This window comes from Entelurus aequoreus, linkage group LG16 (assembly GCF_033978785.1).
Source record: "Entelurus aequoreus isolate RoL-2023_Sb linkage group LG16, RoL_Eaeq_v1.1, whole genome shotgun sequence".
Taxonomy (NCBI): domain Eukaryota; kingdom Metazoa; phylum Chordata; class Actinopteri; order Syngnathiformes; family Syngnathidae; genus Entelurus; species Entelurus aequoreus.
Window position 1 is genome coordinate 35,631,459 of NC_084746.1, and position 23,563 is coordinate 35,655,021.

The 23,563-nt window shown below is 44.8% G+C and overlaps 1 protein-coding gene across 1 annotated transcript in view; it reads right to left on the reverse strand.

Annotated features, from left to right (window-relative positions):
• LOC133630888 (potassium/sodium hyperpolarization-activated cyclic nucleotide-gated channel 2-like) overlaps positions 1–23,563 on the reverse strand; it is a 94,107-nt gene that overhangs the window by 41,810 nt on the left and 28,734 nt on the right. Inside the window, exon 4 of the mRNA XM_062022710.1 lies at positions 9,864–10,082. Coding sequence (XP_061878694.1) covers positions 9,864–10,082 — 219 coding nt within the window. The remainder of the gene's footprint in view (positions 1–9,863; positions 10,083–23,563) is intronic.

Genomic DNA, 23,563 nt, shown 5'->3' on the forward strand with positions numbered 1-23,563 from the left:
CAACAAATATACAACACTACATCAAAGCTACATTTAACAACATTTCTATTTATGGGCCCACATGTATAATATCAATGTTCATGTAACTGAGAGTGTACAAATATTACTATTAACTATCTGTCATTTAGCTGGGGACACCCTACAACAGACTTGGGCAAATTAAGGCTTGGGGGCCACATACGGCCCGTTAAGCTTTTTAATATGGTCCGTCGGACATTCCCAAATTATTTTTTTATATTTTTAAGATGGAAACTGTAACTGCCATTATGATGTGCAGGGATGTTTTCAAATGTAAGTCTTGAACTATACAAAGTATTTCAATGGTTGGAATCTGCGCTTTTGCATGATATACTAGTTACTACGGTAATCTAATTAGTTACTATGCTAATCTCAGTCACAGCAACTCAGACGAGGCACCAAGCAGTGTGGGTGGGGAGCGTTTCCACAGAGTGTTTCCAGAGCGGCCAGCCTAAAATACGGGTGTCAAGGACAGACGCGGAAGGAGATTTTTACAACAAAGTTCTAAAGCTTAGTGATATAAAATACTATACGGTCTAGCTCCATCCTATCTTGCTGATTGTATTGTACCATATGTCCCGGCAAGAAATCTGCGTTCAAAGAACTCCGGCTTTTTAGTGACTCCCAGAGCCCAAAAAAAGTCTGCGGGCTATAGAGCGTTTTCTATTCGGGCTCCAGTACTCTGGAATGCCCACCTGGTAACAGCTAGAGATGCTACCTCAGTAGAAGCATTTAAGTCCCATCTTAAAACTCATTTGTATGCTTTAGCCTACAAATAGACCCCCCCCCCACATCTGCGGTCCCCTCCAAGGTTTCTGATTGTTATCCCATTGGGTTGAGTTTTTTCTTGCCCTGATGTGGGTTCTGAGCCGAGGATATCGTTGTGGCTTGTGCAGCCCTTTGAGATGCTCGTGATTTAGGGCTGTATAAGTAAACATTGATTGATTGATTGATTGATTGATTGATTGATTGATTGATTGATTGATATCAGATATATCAGATTGTAGGTGGGGTTTTTTTTACCCTTTGCGTTTATATTTTGCTGTGTTTGTTGCATTTTTGTTGTGTTTCGCTTGATTGTAAAATATGTCTATCGATTCATTCATATGTTGTCAATATTCAGTGTTTTATCGTTCACAGTTAATATTGTAAATCCCACATCCTTTATTTTCATGTACATTCTGGGTGTCTCATTCAGTAAAAAAAAATAAAATTCCATTCCGTTTTTTAAGACAGTCTGTCATAACGTTTTTAGCTTTCAATCAGATATTATTGCGAGGTTTTGTATTAGTGTTCCTAAAAATAGGACCTAAGCACACATTGTGTACAGCAGATGTTCACAGCTTCATGTTTATTCAGCCAAAAGGGGACTATTTACTTTATTTGAATATTATGGGTAATGGCAGTCAGGTATGGTGAAATGGAGCCACATAGTTTTTTTGACCTTACTCTCTTTTTCCTCTCTCATTCTGTGACACTCTCGCTTTATTTCTCTATACATTTTTTCTTTCACGTCGTCATCGTTTGACGTTTTGGAAAAATTACGCTTAAAAGTAAACGATACACGAAACGAAGATGAGCGTCTGGAGTTTTTCAGTGGCTTAGTGGTTATAGTGTCCGCCCTGAGATCTGTAGGTTGTGAGTTCAAACCCCAGCCGAGTCATACCAAAGACTAAAAAAATTGGACCCATTGCCTCTCTGCTTGGCACTCAGCATCAAGGGTTGGAATTGGGGGTTAAATCACCAAAAATGGTGACCAGCCCTGTCAGAGCTCAGGGACATCCTGAAGCAGAAGCTCATCTCTCTCCGACGTGCTGAGGGACATAGGAGAAGGGGCAGAGAGAGGGCGCGCAAGCGCACTGCCTTCATAGCAAACCCTTTTGGATTTACGAAACAGCTGCTGGGGCAGAAGCGGAGCGGGACCCTTGTCTGCTCTGAAGAGGAGATCAATCAGCACCTCAGTAACACATACAGCGACAGTAGGAAAGAAGAAGATCTGCCCCCCTGCAGAGGGCTACCCACACCATCAGAACCCTCCTTCCAGTTTAACATCAAAGAGCCCACCTTGGCAGAAGTCAGGGACACCGTCCGAGCCGCAAGGACCAGCGCAGCCCCAGGCCCAAGTGGAGTGCCATACAAAGTCTACAAGCATTGCCCGAGACTCCTGGAGAGGCTGTGGAGACTCATCAGGGTAGTATGGCGGAGGGGGAAGGCAGCCAAGCAGTGGCGCCATGCAGAGGGTGTCTGGATACCAAAGGAGGAGAATGCAAGTGACATCACGCAGTTCCGCACCATCTCCCTGCTCAGCGTGGAAGGCAAGATCTTCTTCAAGATTCTTGCCAACAGGTTGACAGAGTACCTCCTGAGGAATTCCTATATCGACACTGCAGTGCAGAAGGGAGGAGTCCCAGGCATGCCAGGCTGCTTGGAACACACAGGAGTGGTTACCCAGCTGATCCGGGAGGCAAGGGAAAATCAAGGAGACCTGGCTGTCCTTTGGCTTGACCTTGCCAATGCCTATGGATCCATTCCACACAAGCTCGTGACAACAGCCTTGACGACACATCATGTTCCAGAGAAGATCACTGAACTCATACGGGACTACTACAGTAGTTTCAGTCTGAGATTCACCTCTGGAGCAATAACATCTGCATGGCACCGCCTGGAGAAGGGCATCATCACAGGGTGCACCATATCAGTGGCACTGTTCGCCCTAGCGATGAACATGCTGGTCAAAGCAGCAGAAGTGGAATGCAGGGGTCCGAAGTTCAGTTCCGGCATTCGCCAACCTCCGATCCGAGCCTTCATGGATGATCTGACTGTCACAACAACATCAGTGACAGGGTGTCGGTGGCTCCTCCGCGGACTGGAAAGGATCATCACATGGGCGAGAATGATGTTCAAGCCAGCCAAGTCCAGGTCCCTGGTTTTGAGGAAGGGGAGAGTGGAGGACAAACACTGCTTCAGCCTGGATGGAGTCCCCATACCATCAGTGTCAGAGAAGCCTGTGAAGAGTCTGGGGAAGATTTTTGACAGCACCCTGGAGGACAAGGCAGCAGTGCAGTCAGCCCATGTGGAGCTGAAGACCTGGCTATCAGCAGTGGACAAGTCGGGCCTCCCCGGGAAGTTCAAGGCTTGGATATACCAGCATGGCATCCTGCCGAGAATCCTTTGGCCGCTGGTCATCTACGAAGTCCCAGTAACCATTGTGGAGGGCTTCGAACGCAACATCAGCCAGCACCTGCGTAGGTGGCTGGGCTTGCCGAAGAGCCTAAGCAGCATCGCCCTGTATGGGAACACCAACAAGCTGCAACTTCCCTTCACCGGATTGACTGAGGAGTTTAAAGTCATCAGAGCCAGGGAGGTGTTACTTTACAGAGACTCATCTGACACCAGAGTCTCCTCTGCTGGCATCAAGGTCAGAACTGGGAGGAAGTGGAAGGCACAGGAGGCCGTTGAACAGGCAGAAGCAAGGCTGAGACATGGCGTCTTAGTGGGTGCTGTGGCAGTCGGACGAGCTGGGCTGGGTAGCCATACAAGACCACGCTACGACAAAGCCCAGGGTCGAGAGAGACGGCTGATGGTGCAGGGAGAGATCCGTGCAGAGGTTGAGGAGGAACGCCGGAGCAAGACAGTGGCCATGCGCCAGCAAGGAGCCTGGACAAATTGGGACCACGCATCTACCCGGAAGATCACCTGGACAGAACTTTCGAAGTCAGAACCAGCAAGACTCAAGTTCCTGATCCAGTCAGTGTATGATGTCCTCCCAAGTCCATCTAATCTTCATTGCTGGGGGCTAGTAGAAACACCTGAATGTCCACTGTGCAAGGCACGGGGTTCCCTGGAGCACATCTTGAGCTGCTGCCCTAAAGCCCTGGGAGAGGGGAGGTACACATGGCGCCACGACCAGGCACTGAAGGCAGTAGCAGACACCATTGGCACTGGAATCCAGCAGAGCAAACACCAGCTCCCAGTCAGGCACAACATCTCCTTCGTCAAGGCAGGGGACAAACCACAGGCTGGACGTAAGGCCCCAACCGGACTGCTAGCCACAGCCCGTGACTGGCAGCTTCAGGTGGATCTCGCCAGACAGCTGAAGTTTCCAGAGCGCATAGCAAGGACATCGCTGAGGCCAGACCTTGTCTTAACTTCTGACTCAACGAAGCATGTTGTGCTGCTGGAACTTACAGTCCCCTGGGAAGATCGGATGGAGGAGGCCCATGAGCGAAAGAAGGCCAAATACCTTGAGCTGGTCGAGGCATGCAGAGAGAGCAGCTGGAGGGCCCGCTGTGAGCCTATAAAAGAGGGCTGCAGGGGCTTTCTAGGGCAATCTGTGCATCAAGCATTCAGACTTCTTGGAATCAGAGGGTTGCTGGAGAGAAAAGCCACCAGAAATATCAGTGAGGCTGCTGAGAAAGCCTCAAGGTGGTTGTGGATCAAGAGGGGAGACGGATGGAGTAGTTCGCTGCTTGGACACAAGCCGGGGCCTGATCAGCCCCGGTTGGGTCGCCCAGGCGAGGGTGTATAGAGATCAAAGACCCGAGACACCCAATGAACCTCGGTTCTTTACTGATGATGTGTTCAAGCTGCACCGCAAGGTGTTTCTCAAATCTATATTTTAACCTTGTAAAATTGTTCTTTGACTGTGAGTGTTTAATGTAGTGTAAGATTTTCTGTTAAAATAAAGCTAATTGAAATTTTTCGTAGTTCTCTTTATTTGGAAAAGTATCGAAAAATATTGATATACATTTCTGTACCGGTACTAAATTACTGGTATCGGGACAACCCTACTATATACAGTATAGCCATTCATATGGTATATTACCTAAATTAGTTTTGATGGTGTGGCGGCTTTTATCTTGCTGTGGCGGTGCGCCACAATTAAATACGTGGTAGGGAAAACCCTGCAACAATTAATTGTTCGACCAGCTCTTCCCGGGGGATCCAGAGGCGTTCCCAGGCCAGCCGGGAGACATAGTCTACCCAACATGTCCTGGGTCTTCCCTGTGGCCTCCTACCGGTCGGACGTGCCCTAAACACCTTCCAAGGGAGGCGTTCGAGTGGCATCCTGACCAGATGCCCGAACCACCTCATCTGGCTCCTCTCGTTGTGGAGGAGCAGCGGCTTTACTTTGAGCTCCTCCCGGATGACAGAGCTTCTCACCCTATCTCTAAGGGAGAGCCCCGCCATCCAGCGGAGGAAACTCATTTCGGCCGCTTGTACCCGTGATCTTATCCTTTCGGTCATAGCCCAAAGCTCATGACCATAGGTGAGGATGGGAACGTAGATCGACCGGTAAAATGAGAGCTTTGCCTTCTGGCTCAGCTCCTTCTTCACCACAACGGATCGATACAGCGTCCGCATTACTGAAGACGCCGCACCGATCCGCCTGTCGATCTCACGATCCACTCTTCCCCCACTCGTGAACAAAACTTTGAGGTACTTGAACTCCTCCACTTGGGGCAGGGTCTCCTCCCCAACCCGGAGATGGCACTCCACACTTTCCGGGCAAGAACCATGGACTTGGACTTGGAGGTGCTGATTCTCATCCCAGTCGCTTCACACTCAGCTGCGAACCGATCCAGTGAGAGCTGAAGATCCTGGCCAGATGAAGCCATCAGGACCCCATCATCTGCAAAAATCAGAGACCTAATCCTGCAGCCACCAAACCAGATCCCCTCAACGCCTTGACTGCGCCTAGAAAGTCTGTCCATAAAAGTTATGAACAGAATCGGTGACAAAGGGCAGCCTTGGCGGAGTCCAACCCTCACTGGAAACGTGTCCGACTTACTGCCGGCAATGCGGACCAAGCTCTGACACTGATCATACAGGGAGCGGACCACCACAATCAGACAGTCCGATACCCCATACTCTCTGAGCACTCCCCACAGGACTTCCCGAGGGACACAGTCGAATGCCTTCTCCAAGTCCACAAAGCACATGTAGACTGGTTGGGCAAACTCCCATGCACCCTCAAGGACCCTGCCGAGAGTATAGAGCTGGTCCACAGTTCCACGACCAGGACGACAACCACACTGCTCCTCCTGAATCCGAGGTTCAACTAGCTGGCGTAGCCTCCTCTCCAGTACACCTGGGGGGGGGGTTTATTTATAGCTAGAATTCACTGAAATTGAAGTATTTCTTATATATATATATATATAAATAAAATAAATACTTGACTTTCAGTGAATTCTAGCTATATATACAGTATATGTATTTTATTATATACATATATATACATATAAATAAAATAAATACTTGAATTTCAGTGTTCATTTATTTACACATATACACACAACACTCCTCTCTACTCATTGTTGTATTTGAAAGTGCAATGCTTTTCAGCCAGTACCACAGCCTTTGAAGGAGCATAGGTAGGGGCAGTGTAATATTCTGGGTTGGAGTCAATAACCAGGTGAGGTGACGAAGTTATATCTCTTTACTTCATACTTCAGAACCGACTCCCACACTTGCTGTCGGGCAAGCGGACGTGACGACAGGCTGTCCTCACTCAGGTCCGCATGGACCTGGAGGGGGCGTGCCTTAAGTCCGGCTGGAAATCGGGAGAAATTCGGGAGAATGGTTGTCTCGGGAGATTTTCGGGAGAGGCACTGAAATTCGGAAGTCTCCCCGAAAATTCGGGAGGGTTGGCAAGTATGACCTGAATAGACCTTACCAGGAAGGCTGAGGAGTGTGATCCCACGATAGTTGGAACACACCCTCTGGTTCCCCTTCTTAAAGAGGAACCACCACCCCAGTCTGCCAATCCAGAGGTGCCACCCCCGATGTCCACGCGATGCTGCAGAGACTTGTCAACCAAGACAGTCCCACAGCATCCAGAGCTTTAAGGAACTCCGGGCGGGTCTCATCCACCCCCGGGGCCTTGCCACCGAGAAGCTTTTTAAATACCTCAGCAACCTCAGTTCCAGAAATAGGAGAGGCCACCACAGATTCCCCGGGCACTGCTTCCTCATAGGAAGACGTATTGGTGGGATTGAGGAGGTCTTCGAAGTATTCCCTTCCCCGATCCACAACATCCGCAGTCGAGGTCAGCAGAACACCATCCTCACCATACACGGTGTTGACAGTGCACTGCTTCCCCTTCCTGAGGTGGCGGATAGTGGTCCAGAATCGCTTTGAAGTCGTCCGGAAGTCGTTTTCCATGGCTTCCCCGAACTCCTCCCATGTCCGAGTTTTTGCCTCCGCGACCGCTGAAGCTGCACACCGATTGGCCTGTCGGTACCTGTCCGCTGCCTCCAGAGTCCTATGAGCCAAAAGAACTCGATAGGACTCTTTCTTCAGCTTGACGGCGTCCCTCATCGCCGGTGTCCACCAACGGGTTCTAGGATTACCGCCACGACAGGCACCAACTACCTTGCGGCCACAGCTCCAATCAGCCGCCTCGACAATAGAGGTGCGGAACATCGTCCACTCGGACTCAATGTCCAGCACCTCCCTCGTGACTTGTTCAAAGTTCTTCCGGAGGTGGGAATTGAAACTCTCTCTCAGGAGACTCTGCTAGACGTTCCCAGCAGACCCTCACACTGCGTTTGGGCCTGCCAGGTCTGTAAGGCATCCTCCCCCACCATCGCAGCCAACTCACCACCAGGTAGTGATCGGTAGAAAGCTCTGCCCCTCTCTTCACCCGAGTGTCCAAAACATGAGGCCGCAAATCCGATGACACAACTACAAAGTCGATCATGGAACTGCGGCCTAGGGTGTCCTGGAGCCAAGTGCACATATGGACACCCTTATGTTTGAACATGGTGTTTGTTATGGACAATCTGTGACGAGCACAAAAGTCCAATAACAAAACACCAGAGGTGGGTAGTAACGAGCTACATTTACTCCGTTACATCTACTTGAGTAACGTTTGCGATAAATTGTACTTCTAAGAGTAGTTTTAATGCAACATACTTTTACTTTTACTTGAGTATATTTATAGAGAAGAAACGCTACTTTTACTCCGCTCCAGTTATCTACATTCAGCTCGCTACTCGCTACTGATTTTTATCGATCTGTTAATGCACGCTTTGTTTGTTTTGGTTTGTCAGACAGACCTTCAAAATAGGATCTGTCGCATGCCTGCGTTTCACCAATCAAATGCAGTCACTGGTGACGTTTGACTCCGTTTTACCAATCAAACAGAGCCAGGTGGTCACGTGATTAACTGCACATAAAGTTTCAGCGGCAACAAGCTTAAGCTTACACGAACTCAACGTTAAATTTGAGGAAGCACATCGCGACATGTTAGCTTCCCTGCTATGAATCACTGTCAAATGTACATCGTGTGGGGACATTTATTAACGCACTGCAGCCTCATAGACACGCACAGTCGCACACACACACACACACACACACACACACACACACACACACACACACACACACACACACACACACACACACACGCATACAAACACCAATCAGAAGTGCACAGTGTGTTCCCAGATGCAGCCCACACCTATCAGTTTATGGTTTGCGTAAAGGCTAACTTGTTATTATCCTTTATAATCTCTGCTTACTGAGCCTATGGTGCTGTTAAGTTATTGTGGCTCAATTTGCCTTACTTTTTTTTATGTTAATGTATTATTATTTAATATATATTATTGTTTTAGTTGCTTAAGAGATATTCCTGGCTCTGAATTTGGTCATTGCTATTTTTATGGTTTTGTATATTATTTGTTGCGTCATCATTAAACGAACAAGTTACTCATCAGTTACTGAGTACTTGAGTAGTTTTTTCACAACATACTTTTTACTTTTACCCAAGTAAATATTTGGGTGACTCCTCCTTACTTTTACTTGAGTAATAAATCTCTAAAGTAACAGGACTCTTAATTGAGTACAATTTCGGGCTACTCTACCCACCTCTGCAAAACACCACTCGGGTTCAGATCCGGGGGAAAATTCTTCCCAATCACGCCTCTCTAGGTTTCACTGTCATTGCCAACATGAGCGTAGAAGTCCCCCAGTAGGACAAGGGAATCACCCGGGGGAGCACTTTCCAGTACTCCCTTGAATGTATCCAAAAAGGGTGGGTACTCTGAACTGCTGTTTGGTGCGTAAGCACAAACAGTCAGTACCCATCCCCCGACCCGAAGGCGGAGGGAAGCTACCCTCTCGTCCACTGGGTTGAACGCAAACGTGCAGGCTTTGAACCGGGGGGCAACAAGAATTGCTACCCCAGCCCGTCGCCACTCACTGCGCGCAACGCCAGTGTGGCCCCTCCTATAAGTGGTGAGCCCATTGTAGGGGGGACCCACGTTGCCTCTTCGCGCTGTGCCCGCCCGGGCCCCATGGCCATCGTGCCCCAACTCCGGGCCTGGCTCCAGAGGGGGGCCCCGGTGACCCGCGTCCGGGCGAGGGAAATCGGAGTCTCTGTTTTTGTACTCCCATAGAAGTGTTTGAGAGACATCTCTTATCTCAAATCACTCTTAAGTTGAGGTAACACTGTACACGCGTCGTTAAATTAAAACCTCCAAACAGATGATGATTAAAAGGCAGAATATCTGCTCGTTCTTGCATTGATCTCAATTGTGTAAGTGTGCCTAATGTTGTGGCCAGTGAGCGTGTGCAAACACTTGATTTATTTTTGATCCGCTGCCAAGTCAGTAATATATCACTTCCAACAAGAGTGGAATAAAAGTGACTATTTCCACAACTTATAGTGTCAAGGAGGTGATGGAACAAGCTGATCACACTATTTATAGTTCAGTGACGACGTGAGGTGCTTTCAACATCTTTTACGGCTACTGGCAGCCAAAACAGGAGGGAGGATGTTGGCTCGTCGTCCAAAACGATGAATAAAGTCCTGTGAATTTGTAAGAGGAAAAGGGCCTCACCTTCTCCTGATATTGCCGTCTGGAGGAGTCCAGGGATTGGATGAGAGCCGTGGCGTGGCCAATAAAGACGGCGTAGCACGTGGCTCCCACGATCATGCTCAGCATGGTCAACCAGATGTCGGACAAACTCTCCGGGGCTTGGCGGCCGTAACCGATGCACAACATGTGGCTCATGGCCTTGAAGACGGCAAAGGAGTAGAGCTCAGACCAGGTGTCGTTCTGTGTAGAGATAAACAAACGGTTAACTAGATGATTGAATTCTCCAATGCTGAAGTTGAACTGAAATGCTGACAGAATGTAGTATGAATGTAAGAATAGTTTGAATGTTGAAGAGTTTGAATTTCTAGGAAAACCGGAATTTGGTTTGGATCTTGGGAAAGTGTTAGTTTGAATGTCCAGGATTAGTGGAATGTGTTGATGTTGGAATGGTTTGAATAGGTTAAAAAATGTGGGAATTGTGCAACTTGGAAAAATTTCCCATTCCGGAAAATTTAGGAAATTTGGGAAAAGTGGGATTTAAAAAAAGAAAAGATTAGGAAAATGAATGTCCTGAATGAGCTTATTTGGTTGGTGTTGGAATTTTTTAAATTGTGCAAGAAGTAGTAACCGTTTTTTAATTGATTAATAGTATTACGGAATTTCGGGAAAAGCAGGAATTTTTCAAGTTCTTCAACCAACTTGGTTTTTTGTCCTGACTAAGAGGAATGTTTTGACAGTGGAACGGTTGAAACGGGTTGAAAAATGTGATAGGAGTAATCGCACTAAAAAAAGTTGAAAATTAGGTTAGAAAAAACCCAGGAATTCCTGGAAATGTGTTTAATGTGGGAAAATGGTTGTTTGAATTTACAGGACGAATTGAATGTGTTGAAGGTGGAATGGTTTGAATCGGTTGAAAAATGTGGGAATTGTGGAAGTTTGAACAATGGATAATTCATTTTAAATGGGGAAAATGTCCCTAAAAACTGTGAATTTTCGGAAATACGGGAACTTTTTTTTAGAATTGTTGAAAGGGAGCACACAATTCCTGAACAGGCTGAATATTTTGAAGTTGGAACGGTTTCAATCGGATAAAAAATGTGGGAGTTGTGGAACTTTGAAAAATGTCCCATTCTTTTCAATGGGAATTTCATGGAAATTTGGGAATTTCGGGAAAAGAGATCATTTTGGGGAAAATGCTTAAAAAATGTGAATGTTCTGATTGAGTTGAAATGGTTGGTGCTGGAATTTTTCAAATCAGTCGAGAAATGTTGAAGTAGTAACATTTTTAACTGAGAAACGGTATTACGGAATTCCTGGAATTTGAGGAAAACCGGGAATTTTTCCTGTTCAAAAAACGGCTTTGTTTTTTTTCCTGACTAAGAGGAATGTTTTGACAGTGGAACGGTTGAAATGGGTTGAAAAAAGTGTGAAAGGAGTCATCGCACAAAAAAAGGTTGGAAATGAGGTTAGAAAAAACCCAGGAATTCCTGGAAATGTGTTGAACATGGTAAAATAGTTGTTTGAATGTCCAGGATGAATTGCCTGTGTTGAAGGTGGAATGGTTTGAATCGGTTGAAAAATGTGGGAATTGTGGAAGTTAGAAAAATGGATAATTCATTTTGAATGGGGAAAATGTTCCTAAAAACTGAGAATTCTCGGAAATCCTGGATTTTTTTTTATATAATTGTTGAAAGGGAGCACACAATTCCTGAATAGGCTGAATATTTTGAAGTTGGGACGGTTTGAAACAAATGAAAAATGTGGGAGTTGTTGAACTTTGAAAAATGTCCCATTCTTTTCAATGGGAATTTCATAGAAATTTGAGAATTTCGTGCAAAGAGGGAATTTTTTTGGAAAATTCTATAAAATGTGACTGTTCTGAATGAGTTGAAATGATTGGTGTTGGAATTTTTTAAATCGGTCAAAAAATGTTGAAGTAGTAACATTTTTAATTGAGAGATGGTAATACGGAATTCCTGGAATTTTGGGAATTTTTCCAGTAAAAGAAAGAATAATAGGGTGTAGTCAAACTCGAGACAATGTGGAATTGTGGAAAAATGTGGCGGGGGGGATCATTTTTTGACCTGATTAAGAGGAATGGTTTGTCGGTGGAACGGTTGAAGTGGGTTGAAAAATGTGGAAGGAGTAGTCGCCAGAAAAAAGGGTGAAAAATGCGTTTGAAAAAAACAGGAATTCCTAGAATTTTTTTTAACTTGGAAAAATGAATGTCCAGGATGAGTGGAATATGTTGAAGGTGGAATGGTTTGAATCAGTTAAAAAATGTGGAAATGGTGGAAGTTTGAAAAATGGCCAATTCATTTTGAATGAGAATAATGTCCTGGTAAACCTGGAATTCTGGGAAATCTGGGAATTTTGAGAATTTGTCAAGGGAAAGCCTGCGGTTCCCGAATAGGTAGGAGAAGAAGAAGAAGAATAAATAGATTAATTTTGGTGTAGAAAACCAAATGTGTGAATGCTTTGGAGCATTCACACATTTGGGTGTGTTGTATCCGTAAAGAAGCAAGGAGACTGGTGTCAGGAAGAAAAGCCTCGGGACGGCCGGGTTCATGCAAGGCACTTAGACAACAGGAACCCGGGGGACAAGGTTGTGTTACAAATACACACAGGAGGAGGGAGCGGAAACGACATTGTGGGGGCCAATTCCTCTGAGGTCTAATCAGCCGAGCGCGGAGCTTTTGGAAATGATTTCCTCCGAGAGAAACGATAACGAGAGGTGGTTAAATACGTCCTGTTAGAGCCGCACTGCACACACTGGCCATCCGCCGCTTGTGTTGACATTCATAGAGCTGCAAAACATGGCGTTGTACCCTCAGAGACATATTTACAGTGTCGGCCAAAAGGAGCATCTGGCACTAGGGGACAGAAAGTAAGAACATCACGGATGGAAACGCTGGAACTGGTGTTATTTTGTGACTTTCCTCATGATGACTGTACAACTAAGGATGGGCATGAATCATAATAATGATTAGTAATAGGCTTATTAATATTAACCTGCATTTATACAGTCCTCCCTCATCATTTCGCACTTCAAATCTTGCGACTTCACACTATCACGTTTTTTTTATATATATTTATTTATTATTTATTTTTTTGTATCGAATTAGACTACGCCCTATTATTAGTCAAATGATAAGCATATTTAGGCGCATTTTACGTATTTTCGGCCTAAAATAAGCTTTTTCAAGCATAAACAAGGCTAACTTAACTTCAAATAATTGTACGGACTATAAGGCCCACTTAAATTTCTTTTTTTCCCTCAAAACTTGATAGTGCGCCTTATAACCCGGTGCGCCTAATGTAAGGAATAAGTCCGGTTGATCTTACCCACCACAATGCTTTTGTAACGTTGGGCGGGGTGAAAACGTTGGGCGGGATGAAAATTGTCTCAAGTTGCAGACTGTCATTTTATATAATAACAACCATTATAAAAGTTGATGTTGATTTTGAACATCGCATAAATAAATGTAAGAAGGGCATTCAACAGCCATACATGTCACACTGAGGGTAGCCGTATAACCAACGCCAACACTGTCATAAACATATGCCATATTGTGAACCCATACTAAACAACAATGACAAACATATTTCGGGAGAATATTTGCACCGCAACACAAAATAAACACAACAGAACAAATACCCAGAACTCCCTGCAGTACCAACTCTTCCGGGACACAACACCATTTTATTTGGTACATGGTGTAATGATAAGTGTGACCAGTAGATGGCAGTCAAACATAAGAGATAAGTCTCAAGTAAACAACACCAACATTTTAAATGTTCCATTGACAATATAGAACGCTACACACGGCGCTCAAAAATGTATCAAAATGTTTTAGTAGTAAATGATAAAGTATTGTAAAGTTCTCACTTATATCTGTCAGTAAACTCGCCATGAAAGCGCTAAAACATAACGGCGAAGTGAGTGTACATTATTCAACCAAGGAACTTTAGTTATTAGAATTCCGGTCGGACGGTTTTTCACGGCACACATTTCCGGTGTGGTTGTTTCCAGATGAGGAGATGCTGCTCCGTTATTGATTGAAGTAAAGTCTGAATGAAGTTGGTAGAGTGGCCGTGCCAGCAATCGGAGGGTTGCTGGTTACTGGGGTTCAATCCCCACCTTCTACCATCCTAGTCACGTCCGTTGTGTCCTTGGGCAAGACACTTCACCCTTGCTCCTGATGGCTGCTGGTTAGCGCCTTGCATGGCAGCTCCCGCCATCAGTGTGTGAATGTGTGTGTGAATGGGTGAATGTTGAAATACTGTCAAAGCGCTTTGAGTACCTTGAAGGTAGAAAAGCGCTATACAAGTATAACCCATGTATCATTTATTTATCTTTTAAAACAGTTAGCTCCATCTTTTGACACTTCCTCCACTCCCGTCCTCGCACGCTCTACCGCTACAACAAAGATGACGGGGAGAAGACGCTGCCGAAGGTGAGCCACGTAAATAAGACCGCCCACAAAACGGCGCATCCTGAAGAGACTGTCAGAAAGCGGCTTGAAGATGATCTGTAAAACATAATCTATGCAACATTTTGACCAAAGAACCACCATTACATGTTATGTAGACCACAAGAAAGTGTTTTACATTTAGAAAAAAATCATAGTATGACCCCTTTAATGTGCCCTATAATCCGGTGCGCCTTTTGTATGAAAATAGACCTGACGAGACCCGCTCATCGGCAGTGCGCCTTATAATCCGGTGCGCCCTATGGTCTGGAAAATACGGTAGTTGTTGTGAAATATAAGGGGATTGTCATTTGTTGTAATGTTACAATACATTTTGATGAAGGTATTTTACTGTGAAAATTAATGCTAAATACTGTAAAAAATTTTACAGTCCGGGAAATAATTATAGATTATTTTAAATATTATATTATTTGATATCATTTCACTTCAGCTTGGGTTGCAATGACACCTGGTGCCTTACAATACTACGATATATACGACTGCTACTAATAATCCATCCATCCATCCATTTTCTACTGCTTATTCCTTTCGGGGTAGCGGGGGGCGCTGGAGCCTATCTCAGCTATAATACCTATTGTAAATGAATTAGGTTATTTTTGGTTATATTTTTCTAGATTATTTTAAGTTATATATCATTGTGTGTTATTTCTCCGGAACCATACTGTATTTGGCCACTCAAGCTTGACTTGAGAGGACCCCACATGGTTCACAATACCACAGTTAATAATAACATAATAGTAATAATAGCAACAAATATATATAAAATATTTTTCATCGGTCAAGTGGTTGTGATTAAGAATGCAGTTTTTTGGGGTTTTTTTTTTTGGGGGGGGTTAAGTTAATTACATGAGCTATTATTCTGTTCCAACAGACTCATCAGTGATTGACAAACGAATCAAATGCTAATACAAAGCACACTGTTGCAGGCCTACGGCGCGTCTCCTTAAGACGAAGATGTCCCAAAATAAACAGAGCTCCACCCGGTGGGCTGAGGCCTAATAGTGACCGGTGTGGGAACAGAAAGAAACAGCGGAGTGCAACAGATTGAATAATAGATGAACAACCAGTACTTTGATTCTGAAATAGCTCAGTCAACAGCGAGCAGGGAGTCTCAACATCTCTCCCAAGGGAGTTCAGTTTGGGAACTATCGTGTTTTTTGTCGGTAATCAACATCTCCATCAGCGACGCACGCGGGCTCTTTTACTATCGCAAAATGCCTCTTTGTACACTCAGCGGCCACACGGCATTGAAGTGGAGGCTCTAATGAGAGCAAAAGCTGGGCATTATTATCTTTGAAAAGATTGTATTGGATGTCATTATAAGATTATGCAGGTGTGCCCAGTCTTGCTTGCCAGTCGAATCAATCCTGAGTGAAATAAGGAGCTCCATTGATGGGCAGTTGCTTGCAGAAGTGGCACAATGGGGCTATTTTTACCAAGTCCTAAATTGAACTTGAGGTTAAGCTTCATTATTCCACCAAAATGAATCGGAAAAGTAACCCTTTAAAACAGAGCTGGGCAAATATTTTGATTCGGGGGGGGCCACATTGAGAGAAAAAATAGGTCTGGGGGGCCAATGTGTATGTGTGTATAAATGATATATACACATTTAGCTGTAAAAATCTGCTGTACAGTATGTGTGTTTGGGTCCCTTTTTTTCAGGAACACTAATACCAAAAGTCACAATGTCCGATAGAATTCTAAAAAAGTTATGTCAGACCACCTCAAAAAAAAAAACGGAATGGCATTTCACAGATTTTTACTGAATGGGAACCCAAAATGTACATGAAAATAAAGAATGTGGGATTTACAACATTAACTATGAACAATAAAACACTGAATATTAACAACATATGAACATCGCTCCTCTTTTACTTGTCAGACAAGCTCCTTGATAGATATATTTCACAATCTAGCAAAACACAACAAAAATGTAACCCATCCATCCATCCATCCATTTTCTACCGCTTGTCCCTTTCAGGGTCGCGGGGGGTGCTGGAGCCTATCTCAGCTGCATTCGGGCGGAAGGCGTGGTACACCCTGGACAAGTCGCCACCTCATCGCAGGGCCAACACAGATAGACAGACAACATTCACACTCACATTCACACACTCGGGCCAATTTAGAGTTGCCAAACAGCAAAATACAACCTTTTTGACCTGGGGGCCAACGTTTCCACTACAGAGGAGTCCGGGGCCCTTTCCAGTATTAACACAGAATCAGTAATCATACTCTTGATTTTAATCATATTCAATAATTATATCTAAACTACATTAAGTTTACAACCTTGTCAAATGATATGAAACTATTTGTTAATCACAAAGTTTAGTTATTTAAATGATATATATGCGTTTTTAGCTGTAAAAATCTGCTGTTCAGTATGTGTGTTTGGGTCCCTTTTTTCCATTATTTAACACAGAATTAGTAAAGCAAATAGAACTAGATGTTTCAATCCCTTTGGTAAGTAGGAACAATCTTGACGGTAGCAGTCGGTGTGGAGTGGTGAAAGGGAGGGTAAGTATGTCATTGGGGTCATCGGGTGGGCACCCTGCTTCATCGACGTTTCGTTGATTGAAGCCCACGACGTCTCCAGAGGGCTCAACGGTGTACCTAGCGTCCCAGGTACACCCCCCTCCATGCCATACCCTCCATATCCTATCGGACTCTGCATGGCAGGGACGTCCTTTTCCCTGAGTCAGGCCTAAGCCTGACCGCATACCATTGTCTATTATTTTACTGCCCAGTTGGGGTCCTTACGCGTAATCCAGAGCCAGTTGCTGCTTTTTTCGGCAGCACTTGACATGGACTTGATAGCCTGTTGGAGGGAGCGTCCCTTCACTCCCATTTTTCTCAACAGACTGATGGTAGATGTGGCAACAAATCCCCTGCATCCCACCTCTACTGGGAAAATGCTGGTCTTCCAGCCCTTCTGGGATGCTTCAGCTGCCAGGTCAGAATATTTGTTTTTTTTTCTCTCGTAAGCCTCTTCAACCCCTTCTTCCCATGGTACTGTCAGCTCCACGACATAAGCCAGCTTTGCTGTTGGAGACCACAGGACCATGTCTGGCCGGAGTGTTGTAGCCATTATTTCTAGGGGAAACACAAGCTTTTTATCAAGGTCCACTTCCAATTTCCAATCTCGAGCCGACTGCAGGATGCTTGCATTATTTGGTGTTGTTTGACACTCTTGATGTTGGCCGGCTGGTACAAAATGTGTGAAGTGGACCTTTCCTGCTGGTGTTTGTGGGAGATTGTTTGCGGTGGTTTGCCTCTGTTCCAGTGTTACTGCAAGCTCTCTGAATACTTGGTTATGCCGCCAAGTATAGCGTCCTTGGGGGAGACTTATAGTACACCCTGATAGGATATGCCTTAGAGATGCAGGTACTTGACACAGGGAACAGGTGGGATCTTCTCCGTACCAGGTTTTCAGATTTAGGGGGGACGGTAGCAGGTCGTACGTGGCTCTGATGATAAAACTCAACCGTGCTCCCTCCATCTGCCAGATGTCATACCAGTTGAGCTTTTTCTTCTCCAGGCTTTCCCAGTTGGTCCATCTCCCCTGCTTGGCCATTGAGACAGCTTTAGCATGTCGCCCTCCCTCCTCCTGTCTCCTGACTTCCTCTACTACTAGCCGTCTCTTCTGCTCTGATGTTGCCTTGTGCCATAGGGGAGCTTTTGGGATGAGTCCGAGCCCTGCTCTCCCATGCTGTACTTGCCCAACCACATCTCTGAATTGAAGAGCAGACTTTGCACTTCTGATAGAATCCACTTCCTTCCCGCTGCTACTCGGGGAGCCGCTGTTCGAATGACTGCATCCTGAGTTTCAGTTAGCGTCATGACCAGCCTTGCTTTGGTGCATTTAAATTTTTCCACCAGACCTGAGATTGGTCATTCCAATTTGCCATGCCCATATAGTCTGATGGAACTGAAGCATCTTGGAATTCCAAGCCACTGTTTCAGCTGTGTGCTTATCACACGTTCCAATTTTTCAACCTTGGTGATGGGGATTTCGTACACAGTTAAAGGCCACAAGAGTCTTGGGAGTATGCCAAATTGAAAACACTACAACTTGAATTTTCCTGGCAACAAGGTTTTATTGATGCGATCCATGTAAGTGATGGTGTCCTTTTTTAGTTGCTCAAACTGCTCGATGTCTTTAAGCCTTGCGTCATACCACCTTCCCAAGCTCTTTACTGGCATTTCTGAAACAGTTGTTACTGGTGTTCCGCTGACATGAAATCTCTGGTCTGTGACTTGGCCTTTCACAATGGAGATACTTCTGCACTTGCTGGGCTTTAACTTCATCCGTGCCCATGTTATATTTGAATGAAGTTTCTCCAGCAGTCTCTTGGTGCAGGGGACAGTTGTTGTGAGTGTTGTTATATCGTCCATATAGGCTCAAATTGGTGGTAATCTCTGACCACATTGTAGTCGTTCTCCTCCAACCACCCATTTCGAGGCTCTAATAATGATCTCCATTGCCATCGTAAAAGCCAATGGGGAGATGGTGCACCCAGCCATGATGCATACTTCCAGAGATTGCCACTCTGTGGTGAAACCTGATGTTGTGAGGCAAAACTGCAAATCCTGGAAATAGTGTTTTACAAGATTTGTGATTGTAGTTGGCACTTGGAAGAATTCAAAGGCAGTCCACAGTAATGAATGAGGGACTGATCCACAGGCGTTGGCCTGATCAAGGAACAAGACATGAAGATTTTTTCCTTCTTTTTTCGCAGTCTGGATTTCATGCCATATGATACTGTTCTGTTCGAGGCATCCAGAGAAGCCTGCAATGCCAGCCTTTTGGATCGATGTATGAATGAAGTGGTTTTGCTTCAGATACTTTGTTAGTCGCTGTGCCAAAACGCTGAAGAAAATCTTGCCTTCGATGTTCAGAAGGTTTATTTGGCAAAACTGTTCAATGGTGGTCGAGTTCTTTTCTTTTGGGATAAGCACTCCTCCCGCTCTTCGCCAGGCTTTCGGGATGATCTGCTTGTCCCACACCACTCTCATGTTTTTCCACAGGAATTTCAGAACCTCTGGAGCGTTCTTGTAGACACTATACGGAACACCATTAGGGCCTGGTGCAGATGCCGATCTTGCCTTTTTTAATGCCTGCTTCACCTTGCTCAGCTTGGGAGGGCTGACATCAACCTGATGTTGTGAGGGTGATATTGGAGGGATGTCAGTGGAGACAATGATCGGTTCATGTTTTTTTCTCATCAGTATAGATGGTTCTCAGATATTCTTCAACCTGGTCTTTTGATGTTTTCAGAGATCCACTCTTCTCTTTTGTGAAAATCCCATTCACAAATTTAAAGGGGTCTTTGTAGAAGTCGGTTCTGGCTTTTTCTTTCTTCTTCCGACGCATCCTTGGGCTTTTCGCTCGATGTAGTTTTGAGAGCCTCTGTTTTAACTCCTCTTGAAGAAGGTCGATCCCTTCCCTTTCTTCTGCTGTCGCCTTCTCCACAACTTCCTTAGCTGTCGCCTTTCTTTTACAAGTAGAGGGATTTCTTGAAGCCGACGAGATTTGGGGGCGGGAAGCATGTCTTTCTTTCTGACTTGTTCCTTCACTCCACATCTCTTCTCCTCGTAGCTGTAGATTAGGTCACCCATCTTCTCCAGCTTCTTTTCGGCTAATCATTTGATGTTACTTAGGATAAGGCTTAAGTCTATGTTGATGGTTTCCCACTCCTTGCTGTTAGACTTTGGCCATTTCACCAACGGCTTACGTCCTTGCATGTTTTTTCTTTTTGCGGTGTACTGGGTATGGTCTTGGACTGGTGGTTCTGCCTGAAGCTTCCTCCTCATCCTGCGGGGTGCTGATGCTCTGTGGACTGTGGGTTTCTTCCTGCCGCTGAGTTTCATCCGACTAATTTAACCTTCTTCTTAACAGAAGCGGGTCAATGCAGGGCCCTGGGTTTGGGGTTTTCAGGCAACTTTAAGACCATGGGTTGATGTTACTTTAGCCCATCCACACACGCATGTCTGAAGAACATGTCCAACTGCTGGTTTCTCAAGAGTATTACTACTACCTTCATTCGTTGTCGTGTCCATTCCAAGGGTCGTTACCAGGAGATCAGCCTGTGAGTCTTCTTCTTGCGCCCCTGCTCTCGCAGACTCTAGGGGTATTCTTCTTCTTGAACTTTCTGTAGCCAGATAAGGTGGCTCTTGTGCCCTAATAGGGTGACGGAGCCTGCTGCTGTGAGTAGCTAGCCCATAACAGCCTCGTTGGGGTCTATTTCCTCCTGTCAGCTGTCTCTCCAAGCTGTCACATGGTCTTTCCCTTGTCGTCAGCTACACTTTCACAACAGTCACTGGGTTTTTCTTCCAGAAGATCAGTAAAGCAAATAGAACTAGATGTTTCAATCCCTTTGGTAAGTAGGAACAATCTTGACGGTAGCAGTCGGTGTGGAGTGGTGAAAGGGAGGGTAAGTATGTCATTGGGGTCATCGGGTGGGCACCCTGATTCATCGACGTTTCGTTGATTGAAGCCCACGACGTCTCCAGAGGGCTCAACGGTGTACCTAGCATTCCAGGTACACCCCTCTCCATACTCTTGATTTTAATCGTATTCAATAATTGTATCTTATAATTTTACAGTTTTTTACTGAATGGGACACCCAAAATGTACATGAAAATAAAGAAAGTGTGATTTACAATATTAACTATGAACAATAAAACACTGAATGTTAACAACATATGAACATCTTTTACTTCTCAGACCAGCTCCTTGATAGACATCTTTTACAACCAAAATGTAAAAAACAACAAAATATGAATGCAAAATATAACAAATACCTACAATATGATATATTATCACTTTTATGCAGAAATTTGTTGTAAAAATGTGCTTCCGCATCTGTTCCTGACACACGCGTTTCGGGCTGGCTGCTCTGAAAACAAACCCCGCCCACTCTGCTTTGTTCCTGGTCTGAGCTGCTGTGACATAGATTACCGTAATAACTCAAAAGTGCAGATTTCAACCATTGAAATACTTTCTATTGTTCAAGACTTACGGTCATTTAAAAACAGCACTGCACATCATAATGCTGGTTACAGTTTTGATGTTAAAGGTCTAAAACATCCCGCCGGATGTAGAACGTCCAGCGGGCCAGATTGAAAATCCTAATGGGCCGCATGTGGCCCGCGGGCCGTATTTTGCCACAGTCTGCTCTATAGGGATGGGTAGCGAAACTCAAGTTCCTTAGTAGCTACCGGTACCTCGTTTTAATGATAAACAAATGTGTTACCCCGTGAGTGCAGCGATCCAGACAGTCTGACACTCTTTTTAAATGTTATTCTTAGCACGCCGACAGCAGTCATCAGATCCGCCTCCACACGCACATTTCGCCGCAGCAAAAACTCCAAACTTCCCCCTATGCGCCGATCACGGTTAAGGCGAACGAGTTGGATTCACAGACCTCGAAATTCTGAACGTCAACAGTAGAACACGCGTGTGACTCAGGGTCTTGTCAAATTAACCGTGACAAGCACTTTTTATCAAAACAGAGCAGTCGTGAACAGCCCCAAAGACCAGAAGCCCACCTGCGGCCTTCACAATAAAAGATTACTAGAATACTACCGTATTTTCCGCACCATAAGGTGCCCCGTGTTATTAGCCGCACGTTTAATGAACGGAATATTTCAAAACTTTGTTTACCTATTAGCCGCCCCGTGCCATTAGCCGCACCTACGCTACGCTAAAGGGAATGTCAACAAAACAGTCAGATAGGTCAGTCAAACTTTAATAATATATTACAAACCAGCGTTCTAACAACTCTGTTCACTCCCAAAATGTAATGTGCAAATGTGCAATCACAAAAATAGTAACACTCAAAATAGTGCAGAGCAATAGCAACATCAATAACTCAACGTTGCTCATACGTTAGTGTCACGCAACACACAAAATAAACATTTAAAGCTCACTTTCTGAAGTTATTACTCATCTACAAATCCCTCGAATTCTTCTTCTTCGGTGTGCTTCACTTGTTTTTTGACACCATCTGTGATGTGGACGCGCATGCAGTCGTAGATCAACAGGAACGGCGCTGCGTGAAAAAAAAGTCACCCGGTGTCTTCGCGTAAACGTCTATCAACCACTCGCTCATCTTTTCTTCATCCATCCATCCCTTCGAGTTAGCTTTTATGATGACGCCGGCTGGAAAGTTCTCTTTTGGCAAGGTCTTCCTTTTGAATATCACCGTGGGTGGAAGTTTCTGGCCGTTAGCATGGCAAGCTAGAACCACAGTAGGACGACTTCTCATTCCCTGTGGTGCGAATATTCACCGTACGTGTTCCCGTTGTATCCACAGTGCGGTTCACATGAATATCAAAAGTCAGTGGAACCTTGTACGCGTGTCTCTTAGTAGGAGACATTTTGTTGTCTTTACAGAAAAACAAATGAAATTAAATATCCGCGAGCTTCTTCTTCTACGGGGGCGGGTGCTTACAGTAGAAGAAGAAGCGCTTCCTCTTCTATGGGGGCGGTTGCTTACTGTAGAAGAAGAAGCACTTCCTCTTTTACGGGGAAAAAAGATGGCGGCTGTTTACCGTAGTTGCGAGACCTAAACTTTATGAAAATAAATATGAATATTAATCCATATATAAGGCGCACCGGGTTATTAGCCGCACTGTCTGCTTTTGAGAAAAATTGTGGTTTTTAGGTGCGGCTTATGGTGCGGAAAATACGGTACATCCTGTCTGACAAAATAAGGGACTCGAGCATGTTTTGGGTTTTTTGCGCATTCGCTGTGCCCTATAATTATTTTGCTTTTGCTGTTATAATTCTGACAATGTGTGTTGGTTTGTATTCCATGTTGCTGAATTTATTACTTAACATTTTATTTACATTATTGGAGTAATTACATTACAATTCAGTTCAACTTGCATGTCAAAAAATGATTTTTGATTTCAGTATTTTGAAACAAATTTAATTTTAAGGTCAGAATGTTACACAGGTGTCATAATCCCATTTTACTGTTTGGGGCATTATTTTTAGCTTTCTGTATGTTTTATTATTTCCTGACCAGTGCCTTTATTTTTCATCATAGTTCCTGTCTGCCTTGTTTTCTGGACACTACTTCTAGCTTGAGTACCTGTCCCCGGTTAGGTCTGGGTAAGTTTTTACCCCGTCCCTCACTCAAAGTGTGCGTGAAGAATGCACACCTGACCTGGTAAATCCGAAAGAGAAAAATATGATACAGTATTATCACCTCACAGATGTGC